Genomic DNA, 24,514 nt, shown 5'->3' with positions numbered 1-24,514 from the left:
AATTGAATTATGTCGAAATTTTCTTGTAACTTTTCTCGAAAATGCTTACATATTTTAACTAATAAGTTTGTCTCCGGCAATTTTGTTCTGATTAAAAAACAGAAAGAGCAATCTTAGGTGCGTTGATGATTGCAGAGACAGTTGAAAGAACTAATTTTTCACCAAGCCTTTTCACGGATTTGAAATGTGCTCGTGATAAACCTTAAGCCTTGAAGTTGACACTTAAAACTTTTCATTATTCATGAAAACATCGCATTATGTTTGGAGAAAAACGGGAGACGATCTTTTATAGAGAGATTCATCTAGAGATTACCTTCGTCTAGTCTGATTTTGGACCTCCACTCAATTGGGAGGAATTCGACTCTTTTGTCATTGAAATCAGGATACAGTTCCTTCTGATACTTGGCAACCAAATTGCGGGTTCTGAAACAAATTATACACATATTCCTTTTCCTATAAACATCACAATGACTCCAAAATCGATAAATCTTGAATAAATATCAGATTCTCCTAACAGGTCACAAGAAATTGGAGGAAAATAAGAATTAGTAGCAGATTTAATTTTCAGCAAGTTGTATATTCTTTAATTCACGCGAGTTTACCTACATAAAGGAGAAATATCATGTGAATAAGAGGCATAGGATTTCAAGAATGATCTTGATGACCAAGAAAGTGAATACAGATATGGACTCATGGCTAATTGGATATGTGGATTATCCAGTTATATTTTGATAGCTTTCTCCACTTTTGAAACCCTTCAAGTTATCAACCTGCTTCGGGTGACAGTCAGAAACTGGCTTTTGATAAACATAACCGACTAGCGTCGGGTGAATTGCTTTCGTTATACAGGCAGGGCTCACACTAAATAAAGTTAAGGTATCACTACCTTAAAAAACATCCCAACTCACCTTAACTGTTAAGGTAGATTTGCCTTTCCTTAACTCACCTTAACTACTCTAACTTTACCAGAACTTTACCTGAAAAGTTAAGGCCTCACTACCTTAACTAAATAAAGTTAAGGTAATTTTACCTTAACAGTTAACGTAAATTTTTACCTTAACTCGAGTTAAGGTAAAAATTAGGTAAACTTTACCTTAACTTTACCTTATCAACGGTTTACCTTAACTCCGTTAAGGTAAAAAATACCTTAATTTTATTTAGTGTGCTTGATTCTCTTGTAGTCTGCTTCAACCAGATAGGTGAATTGAAGCCTTTTTCAGATGGGAGACTATAACTAAATTAAGGGGCTTAAAATGTTATGGAGTTTATTATCGTATAGAGCACTGATATGATTTGGATTTTAAGTGGAAATGAAACCGATTTGCGCGCACGTTTGATGTCCTTTTTAGTACCCGGGTCGAGACCGAATGGTTTACTTGCAAGAACTTGCAAGTTTCTTGCAAACGATTATTAACTTAAGAGAATTAAGTAAATGCCACCACTTGATTTCACGTGCTAAAAATTGTGAACTACGGATAACAGATATTTAGATCGAGCAAAAAAGTCAATGGTGGAAAATGTCGATCGTAAAGTCAAACCATTCCAGCAAAATTTTTTAAATTAAAACATAGCCGGAAGCAATCGCGAATTGACTCGAAGAGTCGTTTTGCAGCAAATACAACTAAATGAACCAATAAGTATCGACCTCAAAAACTAAACAAACAAAAAGAAACAATCTAAATCATATCACTGTGAAAAAATGCAAAAAGCAACTCTAAAAAGAAATTTAATTAAAGATAAGGAACATTACTTAATTTATTTAAACTCCTCCTACTTATATTTCCACCTTTGATTTCAATTTCCAAGCAAAATGTGCTTGAATTTATTAAAAACCACATGAATGGATAAAAATTAAGCAGACGAATTGCTAGCCAAACAGGGTTAAACTTCATTTAGAGGGGGATGTGTGGTAGCCTGGATAAATTCAGCAAGGGGCTTCAAATGGAAATATCGGAGCCTACTTTATACAACTAGACATTGAGAATTCCGAAAATAAAATATATCCGGCATATTGCTGGAACAGTCGCGAAATAGACATACGTGCTATAGAATATAGATAGCAACAAATTTTTTTTAGGTATAAAAATTTTATATACAACAAATACAGATTGAGTTGACGGAGTTGCTGATGCAACATGTAATACCAATTAAAACAGAAAAGTGTACCTTTTCTGAAAAGATCAAATTACTTACGTTCACCCATGCTCTATCTTTATCCTCTATAACAAAAAAATCTTTATTGTAGAGGACTCCTTTATTGACCTTGAAAGGGCTTACACTGACCTGAAGTGACAATATTAAAACAACCATTTAGAGTGAGTTAAGTCAATTATGATAAAAAATATCACCAAATTCGGCTTCTAACTCATCTCAAATTACTTTAAGATATGAAGTAAAAAAAAAGCAGAAAACGGGTCCAAGCGCTACATGGACGTGCGAATAACAACGCTCTTCTGAGGTTTCACGGAACAAATAGAATGTAGAAGAGTGTCAGAATACAAAAAACATACCCGGCAGATTGCCGGAAAATAGCCGACGCTGATTCCCATAACCAAGATTGGGATTGAAAGAAGAGAAAAAATAAATGAAAAAAATGATCTTTGCACACAAACAAGTTTAAAGTGCAAACTACTTTGATGTCATTTTTGAGCTGATCTTAGTTTTGTTTCGTAGTGAAACGACGCAGAGGCTAGTATCAACACCAAAAAGCATTAGAGATGGTTACTAAGAGCAAAGTTCGAGTAAGGGGCATCTAAATTGGGCTTTATGGGTTTATCCCGCTTCTATTTTTGATTTCGTTTTTTGATTCTGAATCCGTTCATTTGGAATTGCTTTGCTGAGCAACTGCTGTCTAAAAACACTTTTAGCAGAATCATAGAAGAGCGAAACTAGCCTAGAGCAGTCAAAAAGATTTCACGCAAAATTTTGAACAAGCTGTTAACTAAAGTAAAGCAAAAAATTATTCGACGAAGTAAAAAACATAACAGGACAAGTCCTGACGTACAATTCAAAGAACTTTCATTGACTAGACAAAAACTAGAACTAAAACAGACTATGAGTGAATTGGGAAAAAATTAAACAGAAAAAAATTTTTTTAAAAAAAAACTGAAAATCAATGTCAAAATGCCGCATGTGAACAAAAAAAAACAATATCGAAAAAGAGAAATTTGATTTAAAAAAACTAGGCCTAGAATGAACTATGAATGGATTGGGAAAACCATTCAGAAAAAAAAATCCGATCTTAAAAATAGAAAAAAAAACAGTAAAAATCAAGATGAAATTGGCTCATGTGAACAAAAAACTCACTAGCGAGAAAGCGAATTTATGTTCGAACACTGTTTTCTCACTCTTCTTTAAAATTAGAGTGAAAAAATCTATGCCGCAAAACCCTTCGCTTTTTCGCTCCACTTCTTGTTTCGGCGTGACCAAAATCACTACTCCAATTTGAATTCGAAAAGCATGAAAATGTGTGAACAGATCTTAAAAAAAAAGACAGCGCCCCAATACAATTCAAATTCTTTGAATTGTAAAAAATAAAATTGCTATAATAGCCGGCTGAGAAACTGACGTCGTTTATTAGCCAGAAAACATAGCCAGTCAAGCCCTGAATTGCAATGCAAAGAACAGAATCAACTAACGGTCTGACTATCAACATTCGGAGTAACAACACCGTCTGACAACCCAAAAGGCATGAAGCCTTACATATGAGACTTAAAAAAATCTCAAAAACTGGCAGTGTCAATCATCCAAGCCATTATGAACAAGTTAAGCAAGTGTTCACGTTACCTCTCCTAAGAGAAGTTTGTTCTGCAAACTACTCATACGTCAATTTAAGAGAAACAATGAAAGACAAGTTAACAATAAGAAATATAGAAAAAAATGTTTTTGAAAATTAGTGCCGCCGATGTTTTCACCACTACAGGGGAGATAACATCTTTCAAAAATTTCACTGAGCGACAAAGTCACAAAATGAAAAACAAAGCCGGCAGATTTTCTGAACAGATGCAAAATAAACACTGTGCCATATAATACAAATAAAAAACAGATACAAAATTTTAAGTTAAAAAAGTTATCAACGCCGCTCAAAAAACTCTGTAAAAAGATTCAGCAAAAAATTAATGAGGCTTGCTGAAATTCATTCTGTGAAAACCTTTTTATTAGGAGCCTTTACCGCACATATCAGTTCCTTTGACCTTAAACTAATTCAAATTAACTTTAAGTTTTAAAGTGAAAAAAAAAAACGTTTTATTGAATGAGGTAAGTCACGTATGATCAAAATCTAATCACAAAACTGGCTGAACAACTTATTATAGAGAGTGAAAAATGACGTCACAGGCGCAAATGCAGTTAGTGAGAGGGAGAAATAATTCCGAAAAATTGACCTTTTCAGCTTTGCGGGGTAAACAAATTTAAAAACGAAAAGAGCTTCAGACGGGACAACAAAAAACATAGCAGCACAAGTCCTGACCCTGACCAAAACTTCAAAACATTTTCATTACATAAACAAAAAAAACTTCACCTCAAACGGACTACGAATGGAACAGGAAAGCCTTTTGGAAAAAAAATCAGCTCAAAAAAATTTCATATGCCAGGAAAAACTCAAAGGCAAACTGACACATAGAACAAAAAGCCACTCGCTCCACTTCCTGTTTTATCAATCTAAATTGACTTAAAAAATCATAAACTGTGTGAACAGATCTTTAAAAAAAGACAGCGCCCCAATACAATTCATATTCTTTGAATTGTTAAAAAAAACCACGAACACCGCGATATAGCTCCGCTCAGCTTACAACTTCGCAGCTATAAAAATCACAGCCGGCAAATTGCCGGAAAATAGCTGCCCTTAACCCGCTTGACGCACATTGAGATTGAAACAGAAAAAGAGAAGATAGATAGAAAATGACAAAATTTTCCCCAAGTGTTTAAAGTGTTCATATTTGGTGTGCAAAATTGCATATTCGGTTAGATTCTAAAATTACACTTAATTCAGCTCCTAAACTCAACTCTATTGAGCTTAAAACTAATGCCAGCTTGCATTCCCTCCAAAGAACTTTGATAACCTAATGCACTATGACTTAATGACCGGGCTTTATATGTTTATACCGTCTCTTGAGTTTGCTCTTTTGACTTTGAACGTATTCATTACATTAAGTTATTCAATGATTGAAAGAATTTAAAATCCACACAGTTGAAACAGTGAGTGAGGTAAAGTAGAAGTCAAGCGTGGAAAAACCGTGACATATGTAAACCGAAGAACGTGATCAAAAGGTAATGCGAATTTAAAAAAGGCGAGCGCCTTAATAATAGCTGTTGAGAAGCTGACGGCGGCTATTGAGATATGAAGAAAATATTTAAGAATTCAGAAACTGTTGAACCAAGTGGTGTCTCAGTAATAGAAAAAACTGTCTACAAGCTGAAACCATTAAAATTATTAAATTATTTTGCATCATGTGGCTATGTCAATATGTTAACTGCTATGTTAATGAAAGTAAGAGACCTCAACGAAGCAACATGATAACAGTTCAAACTTTAAATGTTTTTTTTAAAAAAAGAACAAAGTGTTAAAGTCAAAAAGTCGTCAGCTAAAGGTTCAAAACCACTAAACATAACCATTAATGTTTCATCGGGAGAGCGAAACTGTATTTAACGAAAATATCTGAAAAGGCAAGAACAGAAGAAAACAGAAAAATAGAATACTTTAGAAGATAAACCCAGCAATATTGTATGAATTGCTCTCAAACTACAGGCCGGAGAAATTTAATTTAGAGGAGATGTCGCTTAGAAAAAACTTTTTGTCTGCTTCATTGATTTTGTTAAGGCTTTCGATAAGGTTCCACACAATGAAGTTTTAGAAGCCCTTGATGAAGCCGGCATCGATGACAAAGACCTTTGCCTTCTACAAAATATCTATTGGAAACAAAAAGCAACGGTGAAAATTGGTGACGACGAAACTGATGCCTTTGACATCAAGATTGGCGTCCGACAGGGCTGTGTAGCTTCCCCAATTCTGTATAATACCTTCAGTGAGAAAATAATGAAGTCAATAGAAGATATGAAAGGTGTCAACATTGGCAGAATGAACATTAACAATCTTAGGTTTGCAGACGACACAGCAGGGATCGCAGATTCGGACGAAAAACTTCAGTTGTTAATGTCAACCTTAAAAGATGCATGTGACAAACATGGGATGGAAATTAACACAAAGAAAAACAAAACCGAAGTAATTGTAATTTCCAAGGAACCAGAAAAGTGCTCGATATATTTGAATGAAGAAAAAATAAATCAAACAAAAACCTTCACTTATCTTGGGACGCTTGTAACCGAAGATGGAAAATGTATAAAAGAAATAAAGAGTAGAATAGCCCAGTCAAAAACTGCCTTTACTAATTTGAAAAATATCCTGACAAACAAAAAAGTTCCGTTCAAAATTAGATTTAGAGTTTTACGTTGCTACGTCTGGCCGGTACTTTTGTATGCATCTGAAACGTGGACACTCAATTTTGAGTCGAAGAAGCTCCTTGAAAGTGTTGAAATGTGGTATCTCAGGAAAATGGAGCGCACAGCATACACAGCACACAAAACCAATGAGTTTGTTTTAAGTAAAACCCAGAAAAACCGGATGATACTGAGAGATATTGAAACTAGACAACTTAAGTTCTTTGGACATGTTGTCAGAAAAAGCGAATTGGAAGAAAGCATTCTTTCCGGATGCATCAACGGAAAAAGATCCAGAGGAAGAAATAGAAAGACATATCTGGATGGTATCTCGGAAAAAGTAAGAAGAAGTCGAGCCGAGTGCATAAGAATCGCAAGGAAACGAGAAGAATGGAGACTTTTATGGAAAGCCTATGTCTGTGATCAGACACGGCACTAAAAGAAGAAGTCGCTTAGAAATGTTTTATGGGGTCAAAAAGAAAAACAAACCCACCAGGGTTCGAGTCGCTGACCTGCAGGTTGACAGTCTATCATCAAAACAACACAGCCACAATGCGTTCGCTTTCTATCGGCTCACAATCGCGTTTAACAACAAACATTATTTCACAATGAGAGGAACTTAGATCAATCACAACGGAAAGCACGGAAGAGTTAAAAAATCACTCAAGAAGTCAGAAATGTTCTAAGGCAAAAACACAAAATCGGTCAAGCAAAAATTTTGCATTAAAAAGACAAACACGTTTACAATAACTGCTTCAAGCACCGTTTGAGAGTAATTGAAAAACTTCAGGTTAAAAAACATAAGCGAAGAATTCGAAACTATATTGAGTTTCATTTACGCGCCTCCATAGACAACCAATGGTGTAAGTAATAAAAATTGCACCGAACATGGCCCAAACTCAACAATTCACTAATAGCGCAAAAAAAACTGCGAGAGAGTCATAAAACTCATTCTGAACTTCTGAACTGAATAATAAGCAGGTCTGTTTACGTGTAAATAAAATACCAATTGGTTTTGTGATTATACGGGCGAAACTCAAAAATTCCAAGCATGCGGGCAAAACTGAAAATACCAAGCATACGGGCAAAACTCAAAAATTCAATAATATCTGATAAAACAAAGATTTTAATTCATATCAACCGAGAACTATCAACCGAGAATATTTATCTGTTTTGTTTATACCTCGTTAAAAAATGGTACGTGTCAATAATAACCTGAACTAATAAGAAAAAAGAAAAGGCAAAACTCAAAAATTCACTTAAATTTTATGAAAATGTTTTGCTAAGAAATCTAGCTCAGAAACCGTTTTCACTGTACTAAAAGCATTTTGAAAAAATTCATACCTCAACACTACCAGTTTTCCAGCCGACATGAAAAGCAGTTTGAAAAATCACACCTTGACACTACTAGTTTTTCGCTCCAGCGTAACAAAAACCAACGCTTGGTTTTAAGTTCTATGACATAAAAAATGGAAAAAATATGGACAGATAAAAAAGACAGTATAATCCAAATCCTTTGAATATAATCCAAAGCCTTTGAATTACAAAAACCCTTAGCACCACAAAGTTTTGCCGAGCTTACAGCTATAAAAACGAATTTTGACAATTTGTACATGATCATTTTAGAATCTAACACCAAATGATTTCAGATACTTAAATTATCCAGAATTACTTAAAATCGGGCATCAAAGAAACACATGCGACTAAATTAAAAGCTTCAAACTTCGTTTGATAGCAATTTAAGAAACCTATGGAAGCAATAGACGAGCCATCAAATCCCGAAGTAACGAAATAAAACAAAACAGTTGAACAAAAAGCACCATAATAGTCTTAAAATTGGTGAAAGACCCCCCAAATAACCTCCATATTAGCCTAATTAATAAAAATCAACGAAACGCAAGAGAAACAATGTTAATGATACTGCAAAATTATATTGAAAGCAGAATTTTTAAGCAAAGCAAAACATTTTTTCTTAAAACATTAGAAACTGCTTCAAGAAACACGGATGTGAACAATTTCGCTCGCTGAGGGGGATTTTTAAGAACAATTGCTCACTTTATCTTCTCTGTTCGTCACTTTGTCCATTAGTTAGGACTAAACACTTTTATTTGTCTACAAACACGAAACTACAAAGATTCAAATTTCGTGTTAACGCCACTATTAACCAGCAACAAGAACCATAAGAGGTCAAAAAAACGAATTATGAGATTAAAAATTAAGAAATTAGATTAACTCAATAAAATCGAAAACTGAAAAAATTCAAAAAACAGTACTCCATATTTGTAAGCGCCCTCCCCATTTCGGAAGGTCATATTTCGGATCAACTTTCTAGTTTTACCCATGATCGAGGTACATCCAATCAACCCAAGCAACAATTGCATCACATCCACAAATGTGATTATTAGTACTCAAATGGTGCACAAGTTCATTTCTTCATGTTTTATCTACTACAGCTGACAATCGTCAAAAATTATGCTGTATAATTGTTAGTTGTTTCATTAGTTCAATGCTATGAATTGAAGCCCTTCATTGATCTGCAAGCATCATCATCGCATCGGACAACTGAAGCATTGGCAAAACTCAAGGAGATTTCAAGAGCAAATATTGACTCTTGCCACTTTACCAACCAATTGACAATTAATGCATAGAAAGTTATTTCCGAAATAGAAAATAATGCTTACTTAAAGTAAACCTTTATTTAGTGTATAAGTACATTTAGAACTTTAAGAAAATGTTACCAAGAGCAGTGGGCTCTCAAATTGACTAAAACTTGATTTTCATCAATTTTAGTCTATACCATTCAAGTAAAGCTAGATCTCAAAATCGGCAGAAGTGTAATTAGTAAAGATTTCTTAGAAAGGAAGTCAGTAACTTGACTGAAGCCTCACAAAAATTGTGCCACCGAACTGGAGAACAACAACACGAACTTTACAACGCAAACAGTTACACAGCTCCAGTTTGATTTGCTGGACTTAAACTACACAGCAACGATGGTCAGTAGAAGTCCAATGAGGCACTGGAAAATAGCCAGTGCTGCAAAGACGCATTCATCAAAAGGCGTGAAGTTGAGCAGATGGAGCTTGAAAACTTGAAAGACGAAACACAAAGCAGAGCAACGGACGCGACAAAATTTGTGCGCTTTAGAAATTGAAGGTGAAGAAATGGAAAAATGTCGTCATCAAAAAGAGTGAGAGCCCGAAAATTGACAGAAAGCAGAGGCAGGTGAAGATTAGGAACGCCTCAAGACCGAATTGACAGAAAGGAGTCTAGAAAAAGTGGATCAGCAGTAGACGACGTAGAGCGTTGCATCCAGTACAAGCTGGTAGAAAAAAAGGGACAATAATTGCCTGAACATGTGCCCTATATTCGGCCTAGGTCTCCAAATGTGGCCAGAGACACAAGAATAGTTACAAGTTTTTCAATTGAGAGCACGAAATCCTCAGCTCCAATGTGCAATCTGAGCAAGCACTAGAAGTCCGGGAAGTCGAAGTCCCTTAAAGTAACAGATTAGCAGAAAGATTCCTCTAAATCAATAGTTGAACTGATAGGACCGTTGGCACATCAGAACAGAAGCAAGTGACAGAGTTCTATGAATAACTTCCGCAGAAGATCTTCCAAAAGCTGAGAGCATACTTAACCAACCCCCCCCCCCCCCCGCGACTATTTGCAGCCAGTATAGAATGGTGATTCCAACGACTTTCGAAGTAACCCTTTAAAGTAGCTCTAGCGGTTGTTCATCAAAACGACTTCGATGTGTTTGTAAATTGAGACCGATTAGGGATATTGAAAAATGGCAGTATCTGACTACCAGTATCACTGGTCAAGCAAAAGCAGTAATATCTGGATATTGGAATTCGGCTCCGTTATAATATGAAACTTGAGATCTGTGCAACCAGTTCGGTAGACCAGACGCAAAAGTCAGCTCTTGGCTTATGAATATATAAACACATGTTCCAGTCAGATAAGTCGCTGTGAGTAGGATAGTCAACTATGCAAATAGGATTACGAATATCGTCGTTTTGTTAAAAACCATTTGGAGACAATCCTGACCTGGAATCAGAATGAATTCTCAATTCTGCAACGAGAAATTTGTTTCCCCATCTGACAAAACATCGGTGGAAAGTATATTTGACAACACGGAAGTAAATTAATTGTTTGTAAAGGGGTAGCTTGACTCCAAAGATAGTTTGATGAAAAATAATGAGCATAAACAAGCTCCGCCGATTGATCTAAATTACATTTCAATGTCTCAATGAACCAAAAAATATTACTTTTCCGTCAATTGCGAAGAACAGTTATTAAACGAACCTCGGTTGTCCATTCACTTCCGACCAAAACGTTATTTGGGCTTGTGAAATGTTCATTCAAATCAATGAACGTAAAACAACGACCATAACATATCCAGACTTTGATTGTGGTTCGACTATTTGAAATCAGGTGCTACAACAAAACCAGTCGCAACAAACACCACAAAAGAAAGACTCCAGGTGGTAGGCATCGAACATACTACAAAAGAATAAACTTCAATGTATTAGCAATGTGAAGTTACATCCAAGAACACCACATATTATTATCAGCCTACATAAAGCTTTAGGGGACAACTTTAGCAATGCGTCTCCCTAAAACTGTCTCAACACATGTCTGTGGTTTCTATGATACGAAAAACCTAATGGAATAATACAAGTATATAAAAGCAAGATACGTTTTTTGGGAACAACAGCTCGCAGACCTGTGCAAACTACGCTCTGCATCAAACGGCGACAGATAATGCAAAGAACGAAAAGACCGCCAACAAAAAGGTCCAACAAAACCTCTACACGGATGAAACCCTTAAGACAGGGACTCACAAAAAGCAATGTAACTCCACCAGAAGATGTGGAATATCTTCAGCAACAGTGGATTCACGTTGACTTAGAGGATAAGAAGTAGCAAGATGTGAAGTCAGTTCCCTAAGACAGGTCAGCAAAACTTAAGAACATAGCCGGCAGATTGCCGGAATAGCTGCGAAAGAATAGACCTGCGTGCCATATAATAGAGATAGAAACAGATACAGATCTAAATTGAAAAAAAAAAATCGACGCCGCTCAAAAAAACTAGGTGAAAAACATTCAGCGATAAATTAATAAAGCTTGTTAAAATTCATTCCGCAGAAGCCTCTTATTAGGGACCTTTACTGCACAAATGAGTTCCTTTGACCTTAAACAAATTCAAATTAAACTTAAGTTTTAAAGTGTAAAAGTCATTTTATTGAGTGAGGTAAGTCACGTATGATCAAAATCTAATCACGCAAATAACCTAAAAACTTCTGCTAAAGCAAGTGAGAAATGACGTCACGCGCGCAAATGCCGTTAGTGAGAGGAAGAAGTCATTCAGAAAATTTGACTTTTTCAGCTTTGCCGTGTGAACAAATGTAAAACGAAAAAAGAGCGTCAGACGACGAAACAAAAAAAAACCAAGAGCACCGCAATATAGCTTCGCTCAGCCTACAGCTTCGCAGCTATAAAAACATTCGAACCAAAACCCCTGTTGTTCTTTCTCCTCGGATTCATCTGGAATGTGAACAAAAAAATCTTATTATGCCGTGGAAAGAAGCAAGAAACAAAAGTGTTCGACGAACTTAGTATATTTTTACATTTTACCAATCGGATGTTGTTTCTCCTAAAAAAAATTTGGTCATCAATAGGACCAGGTAAAAGTTGTCAACAGAGCACGCGAACTTGTTTGATGACAAAGTTCTGAGCACCAAGAAAAAAGAACAATGGCAAAAAACTGATGGCAAAATCTATCAATGCAACTGAAGTCAAAATTGGCCAGGGAACCACAAATCAAGAAGTTGATGCTAAGAGAGCTGCCAATAGGGTGGCAAAACATAATGAAAAATATCATCATTTGAAACATTCTTGTCTTAGCGGCGCTGCTGAAATTATTTGCACGACGTGGCTCACGAAATACTATAAACGGCAAAATCGTCAAGAAATTGGTTGAAGCAGCCAACGAATTGAAAACACTCACGCATAAATGGGACAAAACTAGGGCCGAAAATGACTTAAATCATAAGAATGTACGGCAATTCAACGCTCCCAGAGAACAACACTTTTGTCAAACCTGAGAAAGACTGGTCCTAAGTTGTATAGGTCTAGATCCCAATCTCGGGCATTCGTAGCCTCACATATGTGGTATTCAGTACAATAATGTCTTGTAGAACAAAGGCTCAACGCAAGATCCGGGATAGCAGTTAGTGACATATCTCATGATTTGAAAGCCTTCACTGCAGATCACTTCCTATAAACGCGAAAGATTCAAAGGCTCCATTTATACCAGCGAACGGCACCATAAACTGAGATCGTCGTTCAAACCTACCCTGAATAGATCTAGAAGAGATGGACTGGGGTATATCTCCCCCATGGAAACAGAGGAGAAATTGTTTGAATTGTGGATGATTTCGTGGAACAACGTGAATTCAAAATGGGACAGATAATCCAAGTTTTTGTTTGGGTCTTGCCGTGCGATCACCCAGGTTCAAGGCGGCCCAAGAAGAGTATAACAGACCAGTGATGAAACTGGCGCCAGTAGTCTATAATGGCATTTTCAAAAAGTGTTCGAGCAGAGTTCAAGCTTTCAAAAAGTGTTTCAAAAAGTATTCTAATTCGGCGTGCATTTTCAGTTAGATTCTTAAACTATATTTAATTCAGGTTTTTAACTAAAGGCTCTTAGGGTGAATACCAATGCCAGATATCAACCGCTCTATCGGTTAGGGTTCAAGCTTTCAAAAAGTATTCTAATTCGGCGTGCATTTTCAGTTAGATTCTTAAACTATACTTAATTCAGGTTTTTAACTAAAGGCTCTTAGGGTGAATACCAATGCCAGATATCAACCGCTCTATCGAACTTTGATAACCTAATTCTTTATGACTTAATGACAGGGCTTTATCAATTTATCCCGTTTCTTTTGATTTTGTTCTTTTGACATTGACCGAATTCACTACATTTGGCGATTCAATGCGTGAAGAAATTTAAAATCCACCCAATTGAAACAGTGCGGGAGTTAAGTCACAAGTCAATTATGAAAATCGTGACTTATGTAAAACTAAAAACGCGATCAAAAGGTAAAGCAAATTAGAAAAGAAGAGCGCCAAAACAATAGCTGATGAACATTGGGATTGAAACAGAAAAATAAAAATTAAGAAAAAAATGACAGAATTTCTCAAAGTCTAAAAGTGTTCTTATTTAGTTTGTAGCAAATTCTGCATATTCGGTTAGATTATAAATTTACACTTAATTAAGCTTCAGAACAACTCCATTAAGCATAATAGTAATAACAGCTATCATTCAGTTCAAAGAGCTTTGATTACCTCTTGCACCCTGAGTTGATGAACGAGCTTTATATGTTAATCCCGTGTCCTGATTTCGCTCTTTTCACTTTGACCGTATTCACTTTACGTAATTCAATGAGTGAAAGAATTTAAAATCCATCCAGTTGAAACATTAAGTGAGGTAAGTTAGAAGTCAAGCGTGAAAAACAGTAACTTATGTAAAACAAAAAACGTGATCAAAAGGTAAAACGAAATAAAAAAGAAGAGCGCCTAAACAATAGTTGTTGAAAGGCTGACGGCGGCTATTAAAACTACGAGTTTGTGAAAATTTAAGGCAACGCTACCTCTAAACTATCGAGAACTCAACAAATGGAATTGTGTCATCTCCAAAAGTATTGCAATGGTACTTATATGGTGCAAAAATCTCAAGATTTTATCTTTTTCATCGCACAAATATATAAAATATCATAGTTCATTGATTAGTTAAGCGTTATTAATTCAATTGCATGTTTTGTTGATCTTAAGTGCTAAAAGGCATCGTAGCATTAGACACCTGAAGTTTTTATTACAACTCCATAGCACACATTGTCATCCACTCGATCAATCAATTGACAATTAGTGCATATAAAGTTTTATAGGAAATAGAATTTGCTGTTTTCTCAATGTAATGGTTTATTTTAGTGTATAAGTGGAGATTTCGAACATCAAGAAACTAATGCCAAGAGCGGTTGCCCCTATATTGACCATAAATTGATTCTTCGTTAGCTTGAGTCTTTACCGCTCAGTTTCTGCCAGATCTTAAAGTTATAAGTTAGTTGAGCTTTCTTAGAGAAGAAGTTGACAACATAATTATCATTGACTGAAGCCTTACAAATTTCAAGAAATTCGAAGATAATCTATTACTAAGGATATTCTTAAGTTCTATCAGTTAAAGTTACAGTCCCTTATACGGCCGAGCGACAAATAGTTACAACGATGCTGTTAGCCAATTTGAACAGAGTGAAGAAATAGGCCATCGTAATTTTCGACAACCAAGCTTTGAAGATCGGGTTCCGCTAACAATCATGAGCAGCGGCAACACTTCGTTCGAGAGCAATTAATTAACGTTTAACCATTTTTGTCAGATGCTCCTGAGAGCTGAAAGGGTATTTACTCGAAATACCGCCAATAAAAGGCTATCAGTTGTCGTATTCAGATGCCTTCTAAAAATAGCAAATATTTGAATTTAACACCCAACAACGAGGACTGACTACATGCGCATAATATTTTGGGCAACCCAAAACAACCCAAATCATATTACCCTTAGAATAAAAATTATGATAATTGATATTTCGTGAACTTAGACTTTTTCAATAAACAGATCACAATTTGTAGCATACCAACGTAAAGCCATTATTATTGACATCAAAAAATTTAATATTTTTAAGGTGAGAATGGCAGTTGAGTTTTTGATACATTGCGCATGTTTACATTGGGCAAAAAAAAAATCTTAGTTAAGGCGCAAACTGAGATCAGCAATACGTACGACGTGCACATATGGTGTACTTGGTTCTTTGATATAGACTCAATGTGGATCTCAGCTGTAGTCTTCTGTGCGATTCCGTGCACTACAAACAACACGTGATCAACTGGTCCCACTTGTTCGCCCACCTCTGCCCTCTCGAAGTATCCCCTGGACAGAGTCCCGTCTGACTGGCTCGCTAAATCATCATTCCTCTCCGTAACCTACACTATAAGCCCACACGTGGCAAATCTTGCCACCCTTATTCTTTACAATAAATAGCAACGTCAAAAAACCAGCTCAGTTTTTAATCACCGCAATGGTTGATAACGATGATTTCTTTTGAATGAATACAAAGACATGCAAAAATAGTGCAAAAAGCGTTTTGCAGAAATGAGCATAGTGATTTGCATGTTTTTCATTAAACCAGATGTTTGTGACAATGAGTGAGATAATGTATCGAGAAATACTCGCAACACGTTATAATACAATATCACCGAGTTATGCTGGCCAATAATGTATAGCGATAATGTATCGGTCATCACGCCGAAGCTGTTGCTCATGTCAGAGAACTTTTCAAATCAGCATTGGACATCTTCATACGACCGCAGAAAATACGACACATGCTCGAAGCTTAAATATGATTCAAAAATCTGTCTGTTTTTAAACTTCAGCATAAACTGTCGAGGATTTACATCCGTAACACCTGCATATACAACAAGCTACAATGCATTGCAAAAGAACATAATAATGTAGTGCAGATAAAATGTATCAATTTTCAAATTCGACCTAATATTTTTATTTATAATGACAAAATTCTTGCTTTTCCTTCCGAATCTGACAAAAAATGCTCTCTGACTGTTGGAAAACTATGAAACCGATAATGATCACAATTTGAGATGTGAATTACTTTGTTTGCTTTCTACCGATTGATGTTTTCAAATAATACTCTGGAATTGAGTTTGGCCCCAATACCGTGCACTACAAATGCCAAATGAGACACTTCGGCTGCCACTTGTTCACTTCTGGCTGCCTGGATGTAGCCCCTGGATACTAAAAACACCCTTCCTAATATATCCAAATGGGTCGTAATTCACATCCATAAAATCAACACAGTCGTGAAATTTCAAACTGCTTTTTCAAGTCAATTATAAGTAGCATGTTTTAGTGGAACCTAATCGGACGAATTGTTCCAAACTTTCTTCAGCGAATTTTTAAAAATTCTAAAGTTCCTTACCTAATAAAAGATGGTAGAAGAATTGATGATAATCTAGACGTTGCAAACGAGCTCAACACTTTTTTTGTAGGTATAGGACAAAAACTAAAAGCAGACATCCCAAATGAGATTTTTGTTAATCCTGAGGTTAATATTTTGCAGAGTATGTGGCTTTATGAAATAAATTGTAACAAAATCTTGCAAATAATTGAGGATCTCAAAGTAAAATCATCTTCGGGAGTTGATGATATAAGTACGATTTTGATTAAGAAAACAGGTTTCTTAAATTGCAATCATCTTGTTCATCTCGTAAATAAATCTTTTAAAGACGGTAAATTTCCAAGTATTCTTAAACAAGCTAAAATTGTAGATCTGCACAAGGCAGGGGCGAAAGACGAGATAAATAACTACCGACCAATTTCGCTTCTCATTGAGTGGAGTAAAGTTTTTGAACGCGTTATGTATAATCGAATTTATACTTACTTTGAAACTTTCGGTTTGTTCCATCCTAATTAATTTGGTTTTCGAAAAAAAACATAGCACTATTGATGCCACTGCAAAATTAACAGAAACAGTTCGTGAGAGCCGCAGTTGTCAGGTAGCCAAATTTTTTATTGACTTAAGAAAGGCTTTTGACACGATAGACCACCAAATCCTATTACAAAAGCTTGAACTATATGGTATAAGAGGAGTTTGCCTAAGATGGATTAGTGATTGTTTATAGGAAAGACAGCAATGTTTTTCAGTCAATAATTGCAACTCCAGCTGGCTGAATTTAAACTGTGGTGTTCCACAAGGCTCGATTCTTGGCCCACTATCTTTTTTAATATACATAAATGACCTTCCAGACGGTGCCAACTCTTCAGAACTTTTCTCTTCGCAGATGATACCAACTTAACAGCAATCAATAGTGATTTTGAATCAATGCAAAAGGATTTGATCAATGTAGAGAAATGGCTCAACGCCAACAAACTGACTCTTAGTCCTGAAAAAAGTTGTCAAATGAATATTAAAATAGGAAACAGTGCCTCTAATGTCAATAGGTTTTCCGTATTTAAATTAAATTCTGTCAATATACCTGAGTCAGAAAGCTTCAAATATCTCGGAGTGCGTTTGGATTTAAAAAATGAAATTCACAGAGCACATTGAGGATGTGAAGAAAAAGTTAGTGAGGATGTGAAGAAAATTGAGGATGTGAAGAAAATAGTGTCAAAATTAAGGCATTATGTACCAAAACGTGATTTACTCCAGTTTTATTCATCAAATTTCAAACCAATCATTCAATATGGTGTGCTAATATATGGATGTGTAAGCTTTACTTCCCTTCAACCTTTAGTTCTATTGCAAAAAAAATTCTTAGACTTATTTTGTTTCAGAAATACACAGAAAATGTAACACAGTTTTTTGAGAAATACAAGGTTTTAACTGTTCACAAATTACTTAATCTTTTTATTATGGTGCGAAATTACTTAATCTTTTTATTGAAAACAATGTGTTACCATCAAATTATAATGAGCTTTCTAGTTTTTCGTTTGTCAGTCTGGTGCACAAGATTAGAGACAATTACATTTTATCGAATTATCAATTAACAAAAACAATCTTCTAATTGCGACTTTGTGTACACCTTTCGCGGAAGTTATTATAAAGACAACACAAAATGATTCAATTTGCTGTCGCCAGGGCATCCTAAAGGGGTAAAAAAACTTTGTCAAAATTGAAAATTCCATCAAATAAATTGAGAATTTCATCTATTATCTTTCAATAGTGAAAATTTTTTTCTTTTTGAATAGTCATATCCAATTGTAAAAAAAAAAGAATTAAGGGCAGTGCTCAGTGATCCAGTCGGATCCGTAAACTGTCCTCTCTGAAAGTACAATGGTTTTATGTATAATGCAATGATAACTTGACGCTTTCTGATCTTGAACTCTAAAAGTAGGAAATTTTGTCATGTGTTATATTTTGATGTTTATTTATACTAATAGGAAATAACACACACACTCTCTCTCTCTCTCTCTCCCTCTCTCTTTCTCTCTCTCTCTCTCTCTCTCTCTGAGTCGTGAAATTTCAAACTGCTTTTTCAAGTCAATTATAAGTAGCATGTTTTAGTGGAACCTAATCGGACGAATTGTTCCAAACTTTCTTCAGCGAAATATTTAAGTTGATAGGAAATATGCCAAAATATTAGATCAAGTAAACAAAAATAAAAGCACAAAAACCAGAAGTTTTAGAGCACAGTACTTAAGAAAAAGTTCCGATAATGCACACAAAACTTGTTTCAGATATCAACATTAAGAATGGTGGCAGATGATGCGGGTGTTATAGGGCGTAAAGGGTAGGCTAGTTGGCCTATGGTATAGAGGGATGGCCGGCAGGCCAGGGGTTAGGCGCACGATAAGGGGTCAAAACGTCTCAAAACACAAAACATTGCTGGCAGATTGCCGGGAAATAGCCACCGTTAACGCGCTAGACGCACATCGGGATTGAAACAGAAAAAGAAAAAAAAGACAGAAATCGATAAAAATTTTGTCCAAAGTTCCAAAAATTGTTCTAATTCAGTGTGCAGTTTCAGTTAGATTCTAACCCTATACTTACTCCAGCTTCTAAACTGAATGGTACTAATATCAGCTAGCAATCGCTCTAATGAACTTTGATAACCTAATTCAAAAAGACAATGACCGGGCTTTATCGGTTTATTTCCGTTTCTTTTGATTTTGCTTTTTTGACATTGACCGTATTCACTAAATTACGTAATTCAATATTTGAAAGAATTTTAAATCGATTCAGTTGAAACAGTGAGTGAAGTATGTCAGAAGTCAAACGTTAAAATCGTGACTTATGTAAAACGAAAAACGTGATCAAAAGGTAAAGCGAATTTAAAAAAAGGAGAACACCTAAATAATAGGCGTTAAAGAAAGAGGCTGACGGCGGCTATTAAAAAAATTCTTTACCTTGTATGGCACCAAAGGATACTCTACTGTTCATAAACAAAGCTAAATACTCTAACTGTCAATGCACAACTCGAAAATAAAGAAAGCAATGATAGAAAAGACAAAAATTCATGAACCAACTTGCTTCAGCTCAAAGCACCTGCAGAATATTGTTACTCATCTTTAAGTCACTTTTAACTGGACATGTCCAACAGTGTTATTTCGGAAACAGTTCAACTATCTTTTGAAATTAAAGGCTGTGAACTTTAAAAATTACAGTATCCTTTAAATTGGTTCTGTATTTGTAAATACTTAACAAAGTGATTCCAGTATCGTGGGTACCGAGTCAATTTAATAATAGTGTGCTGGTTTTTTGCCCATTATATTATTTATTTAAGTGAGACTCTTCTCATTGGCACAAAATTCTTCAATTAGACACAAAATGAAAACTTATTTTGCAACTGCAGACTCAAAAAGATACTAAGAGAAACAAACCTCTCAAATTAATTGCCTTTTCAATTAGATGTTCTCAAATACCCTTGAAATCCCGCTCAAAATCAGAGTGAGAGATTCATTTTTGAGAGTGAGGTAAGTCACACGTGACCAAAAACTAAATCACGCAAATGAACAAAATTCTCTCCACTAAGAGTGAAAAATGGCGTCACACACGCAATTCAGTTGAACCAATGAACAAAAAGCAGACCTGAAGTGATTGTGACGTCATATGGTCGTAACAAAAATCTTGACAAAAAAACATAGCAGGACAACTCCTGGTCTAAAATTCGAAGAATTTTCATTGACTAAACAAAAATCTAGACCTAGAACTGATTATTAATTGATTGCAAAAACCGTTTAGAAAAAAAACCCATCAAAATCCCAACCACTACGGAGAAAGCGCATTTTTTTTCATACACCGTTTTCTCATTCTACTTCAAAATTAGAACGAATAAATTTTGCGTCGCAAAACCACTCGCTTTTTCGCTCAGCTTCCTGTTTCGGTGTGACCGAAATCACTACTCCAAGTTGACTTCATTATAAAAATATGCGAAGAGATCCTAAAAAACACAGCACCCCAATACAATTCAAATTGTTTAAATTGTAAAAAAAAAACAAGAGAAAACCAATAATAGCCTCAGCTATCGCTTTGCGGCTATTAAATAAAACCCCGTATTCACATTTCATCTGTGTTGGAGGCAGAGAAGTGAGACATTTTCCATATGCGTTTCCGGTTCCGGAGACAATTTCGAGCTGCGTTGCAAATAACGCTTATAGCATTAATTAAATTTCAATTTTTCAGCTAGTAGAAAGTACAAGCAACAAAGGCAAGGTTCAGCTCCAGGTTGACAATTTGTTGTTGAAAGAAATCATTGTAAACATTTCGTTCATGTTTTTAAAATTTTTTCAACGCTTGTCGGCTAATGGGTACGCAGAGGCAAATCTTGTAACCGAGTATTTAAATTAGAAATGATGGTTGACAACTGTGGCAATTGGCACAAAATTCAGCCCCAATTTATTACCCCAAATTACCGCGTCTTTACATTCATGGTGAACACCTTTAATTGATAACTTCCGCGACTTCTCATGACATCCGATCGTTACTAGCTATTTACTCTGATAATTTACTTCTTCAAAAGATCAAGGGTCAATAGATCACACATAACACTATGAAAAGTAGGGAACAAAGTTGGTATAAATAGCACGTGTTAGCTTCACTCATTTCATAAATAACCAAGATGTAAATCAGCACGTGGATGAGGTACTTATATCTTTTCTGATTTTAAACAATTAACATTATACTTTCAAAACTCCTCCTATCATATTAAGCGTTTGTTCCGAGAAGGACATCATCGACTATAGCGTTCAGCTCAGCTTCATCTCTTGAAGTAGATAAACACTTTTGTAACTTACTAGCCCAACTGATTGCACCTGAACTTTTGTTGAGTTTAAAACAACCACCATTTGTATTTCTTCTATTGTCTATATTGCCTGCCCAATCTGATTCTGAAAATCCCGTCAACTCCAGTTTCTCACTTTTTCTAAAAATCATTTCTGACTTCGTCCCTTTTAGGTAACGTAAACATCCTTTTGCTGCATTCCAATGTCACCTTTCAGGATTTTCAACAAAAGAACACAAATCTTGTCTACTTGTTAATTCCAAATAGTTCAAATATCCAACTATAACCCTAAAACCATATGAGTGCATTTCTCTATGCTCATTGCTGCTTATTTTTGGTGAATCTGGTTTTGACAGTTTTAGGCTAACATCTAATGGTGTTTCCAGTGTCTTTGATTCGTTCATGTTAAACTTCTCTAGCAATTTTTCAAAAAAATCTTGACTTAGCATTACTTCGTTTTCTGTTCGCTCAATTTTTATATTTAAGAACCAACTAAGATCTCCGTAACTTCTAATTTGAAAACTCTCACTAACTTTATTTTTGAAGTTTTCACAAAAATCGTCCTGCCAGTCTAATATCACCATATCATCTACCCAACGACACACTTTACCCTCGATACCATTTTAACCTTTCTTTAGAAAGCGACACTCATCTTGAAGAACTGCTGTGAAACCTAATTGGCCGAGAAGTTTTGATTGTTAAGTACCAATTTCTACCGCACTGTTTTAATCCATATAAACTTTTTCTCAACTTACAAATTAATGGATTTCCTTGTTTGTCAAATTTTCTGAACCCTTCGGGCTGTTGCATGAAGATTTCTTCTTCGATGTCAGCATTTAAGTATGCTGTTTTAATATCCATTTGTTTCAATTCAGTAATTTTAAATACTGCGTAGCTTATCAGTACTCGAATTGTTGAGAGGCGTGTTGTTGGTATGTTTCGTTGTAACCCCGGCCCGGATCTTGGCTGAACCCTTTAGCTACGAATCTTGCCTTATGCCTTATTATCTCCCCGCTAGGAACAAACTTAAGAGCGAAGTGCCATCTGAGTTTATTTCCAAGCGAAGAGCGAAGTGCCAGCGGCTACCAATGGGTTTATTTCCTCTGCCAATTCCCAAACTTTTTTCTACTAATGAGCTGTATTCTAATTTCATTGCTTGGTACCAGTTTTTATCCCTAAATGCTTCATCAGTAGATTTAGGTAGTAATTCTTTGTTCACATTTTCACCAAGAAGGGCTACCGGGTTTAAATCTATCACTTTCTGACCGATGCTTGTTGACTATCTCCTCCTTCATTTCTTTAACTTCAATAAACATTTCGTTTTCGTTAAAAGTTGCATTCCGAGATTTTCTAACCATAAAGATCCCTTTGTCAATTGGAATACCTACAAGATAAGTTTAACTATCAACTGAAGACCCCGTTCGAGAAGTTCCCTTTATTCCCTGTTGAGCAGTTCTAGCAACCTCGGAAACTTTTTTCAACATGAACAAAAGCTGAACAACCAAACACTTTGATAGATTCTAAGTTAGGTTTCTTCGTGTACATTGCCACAAAAGGTGTCTTCTGAATACCTGAATGGAAACAAAAGATTTTAATTTCCGTTGCCATATTAAGTGCATATGGCCAATACTCTTTGTCTAAACCTGCCTGCTCTAAAAGACATCTAGCCATTGGGGTGATTGTCCCCCAATTCCTCTCAACTTTTTCGTTTTCTTGTTGTGTATACGGTGCCGAGAACTCCAGTCTAAAACCTTTTCGTCTACATAATTGCTTTATGTCATTTGAGACATTTTCCCCTGCCCCATCACAAACTAAGGTTCCTGGTTGTCCTATATCCGCAAATAACTGTTCAACTTTTTCAATGGACATAAAACTTCTCATCCCTTGACCTCAAAAAATAAAGTTTTTGATACCTGCTAAAAAATATCCACAAACACTATTGCGTACATGTGGCCATCGACCGCTTCCGGTTGGATGGGTCCTAAAATGTCCGTATGGACAATTTCTAAGACTTCAGTTGCCCTTGTTCTGAGTCTTTTGGTACTGGAAGCTTCTTTGATTTATTTAACTGACATGTTTCGCAGTTTGTTAAATCGTTCTCGCTTAGTTTTAGTCCTACTACGTGATCTTTTAGTTTGTAAATGTCCTCAACATTATTATGGCCCGAACGCTTACTCCACAAACTAAGGGGATCTCCGTTTGCTAAATTGCACTGCTCTGCGGTTTCTTCGTAATCAATGTTGTTCCAGATAAACAGACTATCTCTTTCCTCAAACGGGGAAACTGCTCCGTTCTTAGTTCGTATTTCTAAAGTCCTACCGAAGAAGACCTCATTGCCTGTTGCTCTAAGTTTTGACACTGATTCCAGGTTCCTTGTATTGTTGAGAACAAGCAACGCATTACTTCATCTTATTTTTCGCTCTGAACCATTGGAACACAGAACTCTGATTTCAACTGTTCCTGTCCCACTGATTAAACATTTACTGCTGTTTGCATTAGTGATGGTACCAGAATACTCTTTGTATATATCTATGAATAAACGTTCATCTTTAATCATATGACTGGTAGCTTCTGAGTCCAAAACTAGCTCATTTGCAAGATTGCCTTCCGAAGTTTGAAAGAAGAAAAGAACTCTTTTTCTGCTTCTTCTAAATTCCGCTACTCAATTAAATTTTGCGAACCTCTCTGAGTGGTTCTCCTACTTTGACTTACAAACTTTTTCTTAGGTTTCTAATGTCGTTTTCTGGCAATTGAAACATTTCCATACATTATTGAAGAATACACTCTCTGTTTTCGTTTTTACATTCGCATTAGCGAAGTTCACCAGGTCTCGTTTATTTTTCTCTAGCGTTTTCTCGTCTTTGCTGTACTTCACAAGTGTTGCGAAATTTTCATATTCCTTCGGAAGCCCTTGTTGAAGTAGTGAGACAAACATTTTTCCACTGATCCCTTCATTCACTAGTGTTAAGTTGTATTGCATATCATCTGCTCTGGTGGGATAATCTACTACACTCTCACTTGAAGTCTTTTTTAGGCTCGTTAAATGTGCTATCAATTTGTGTAGTTGAGGGCTCTCGAAACTTTTGAAGCGTTTACACAGTACATCTCAAGCTCTAGTGCCATCAACCTTATGCGGTCTAAGAAAAGAACTGATGTTTTGTCTACAGCCTGAACTGAGCCGTACCACCAAGTTTCTTCTTCTCTTCTAATTCTTCCCGCCCCTTTTC

General features: G+C 35.8%; 1 protein-coding gene across 2 annotated transcripts in view; it reads right to left on the bottom strand.

Annotated features, from left to right (window-relative positions):
• The window catches only part of LOC142352074 (phospholipase DDHD1-like), a 63,851-nt gene that overhangs the window by 18,359 nt on the left and 20,978 nt on the right, over positions 1–24,514 (bottom strand). The window contains exons 5-6 of one of the 2 annotated variants that reach the window (XM_075404431.1): positions 16,176–16,302; positions 314–423 (exon numbers count right to left, since the gene is read on the bottom strand). In XM_075404431.1, the coding sequence (XP_075260546.1) occupies positions 314–423; positions 16,176–16,302 (237 nt within the window). Of the gene's footprint in view, positions 1–313; positions 424–15,273; positions 15,449–16,175; positions 16,303–24,514 lie in introns of both variants that reach the window. The other variant, XM_075404430.1, reaches the window with a different exon arrangement.

This window comes from Convolutriloba macropyga, chromosome 13, assembly GCF_964194025.1.
Source record: "Convolutriloba macropyga chromosome 13, txConMacr16.3, whole genome shotgun sequence".
In the NCBI taxonomy this organism is placed as follows: domain Eukaryota; kingdom Metazoa; phylum Xenacoelomorpha; order Acoela; family Convolutidae; genus Convolutriloba; species Convolutriloba macropyga.
The sequence above is the reverse complement of the archived record's forward strand: the minus strand, read 5'-3'. Positions and strand labels throughout refer to the sequence as shown.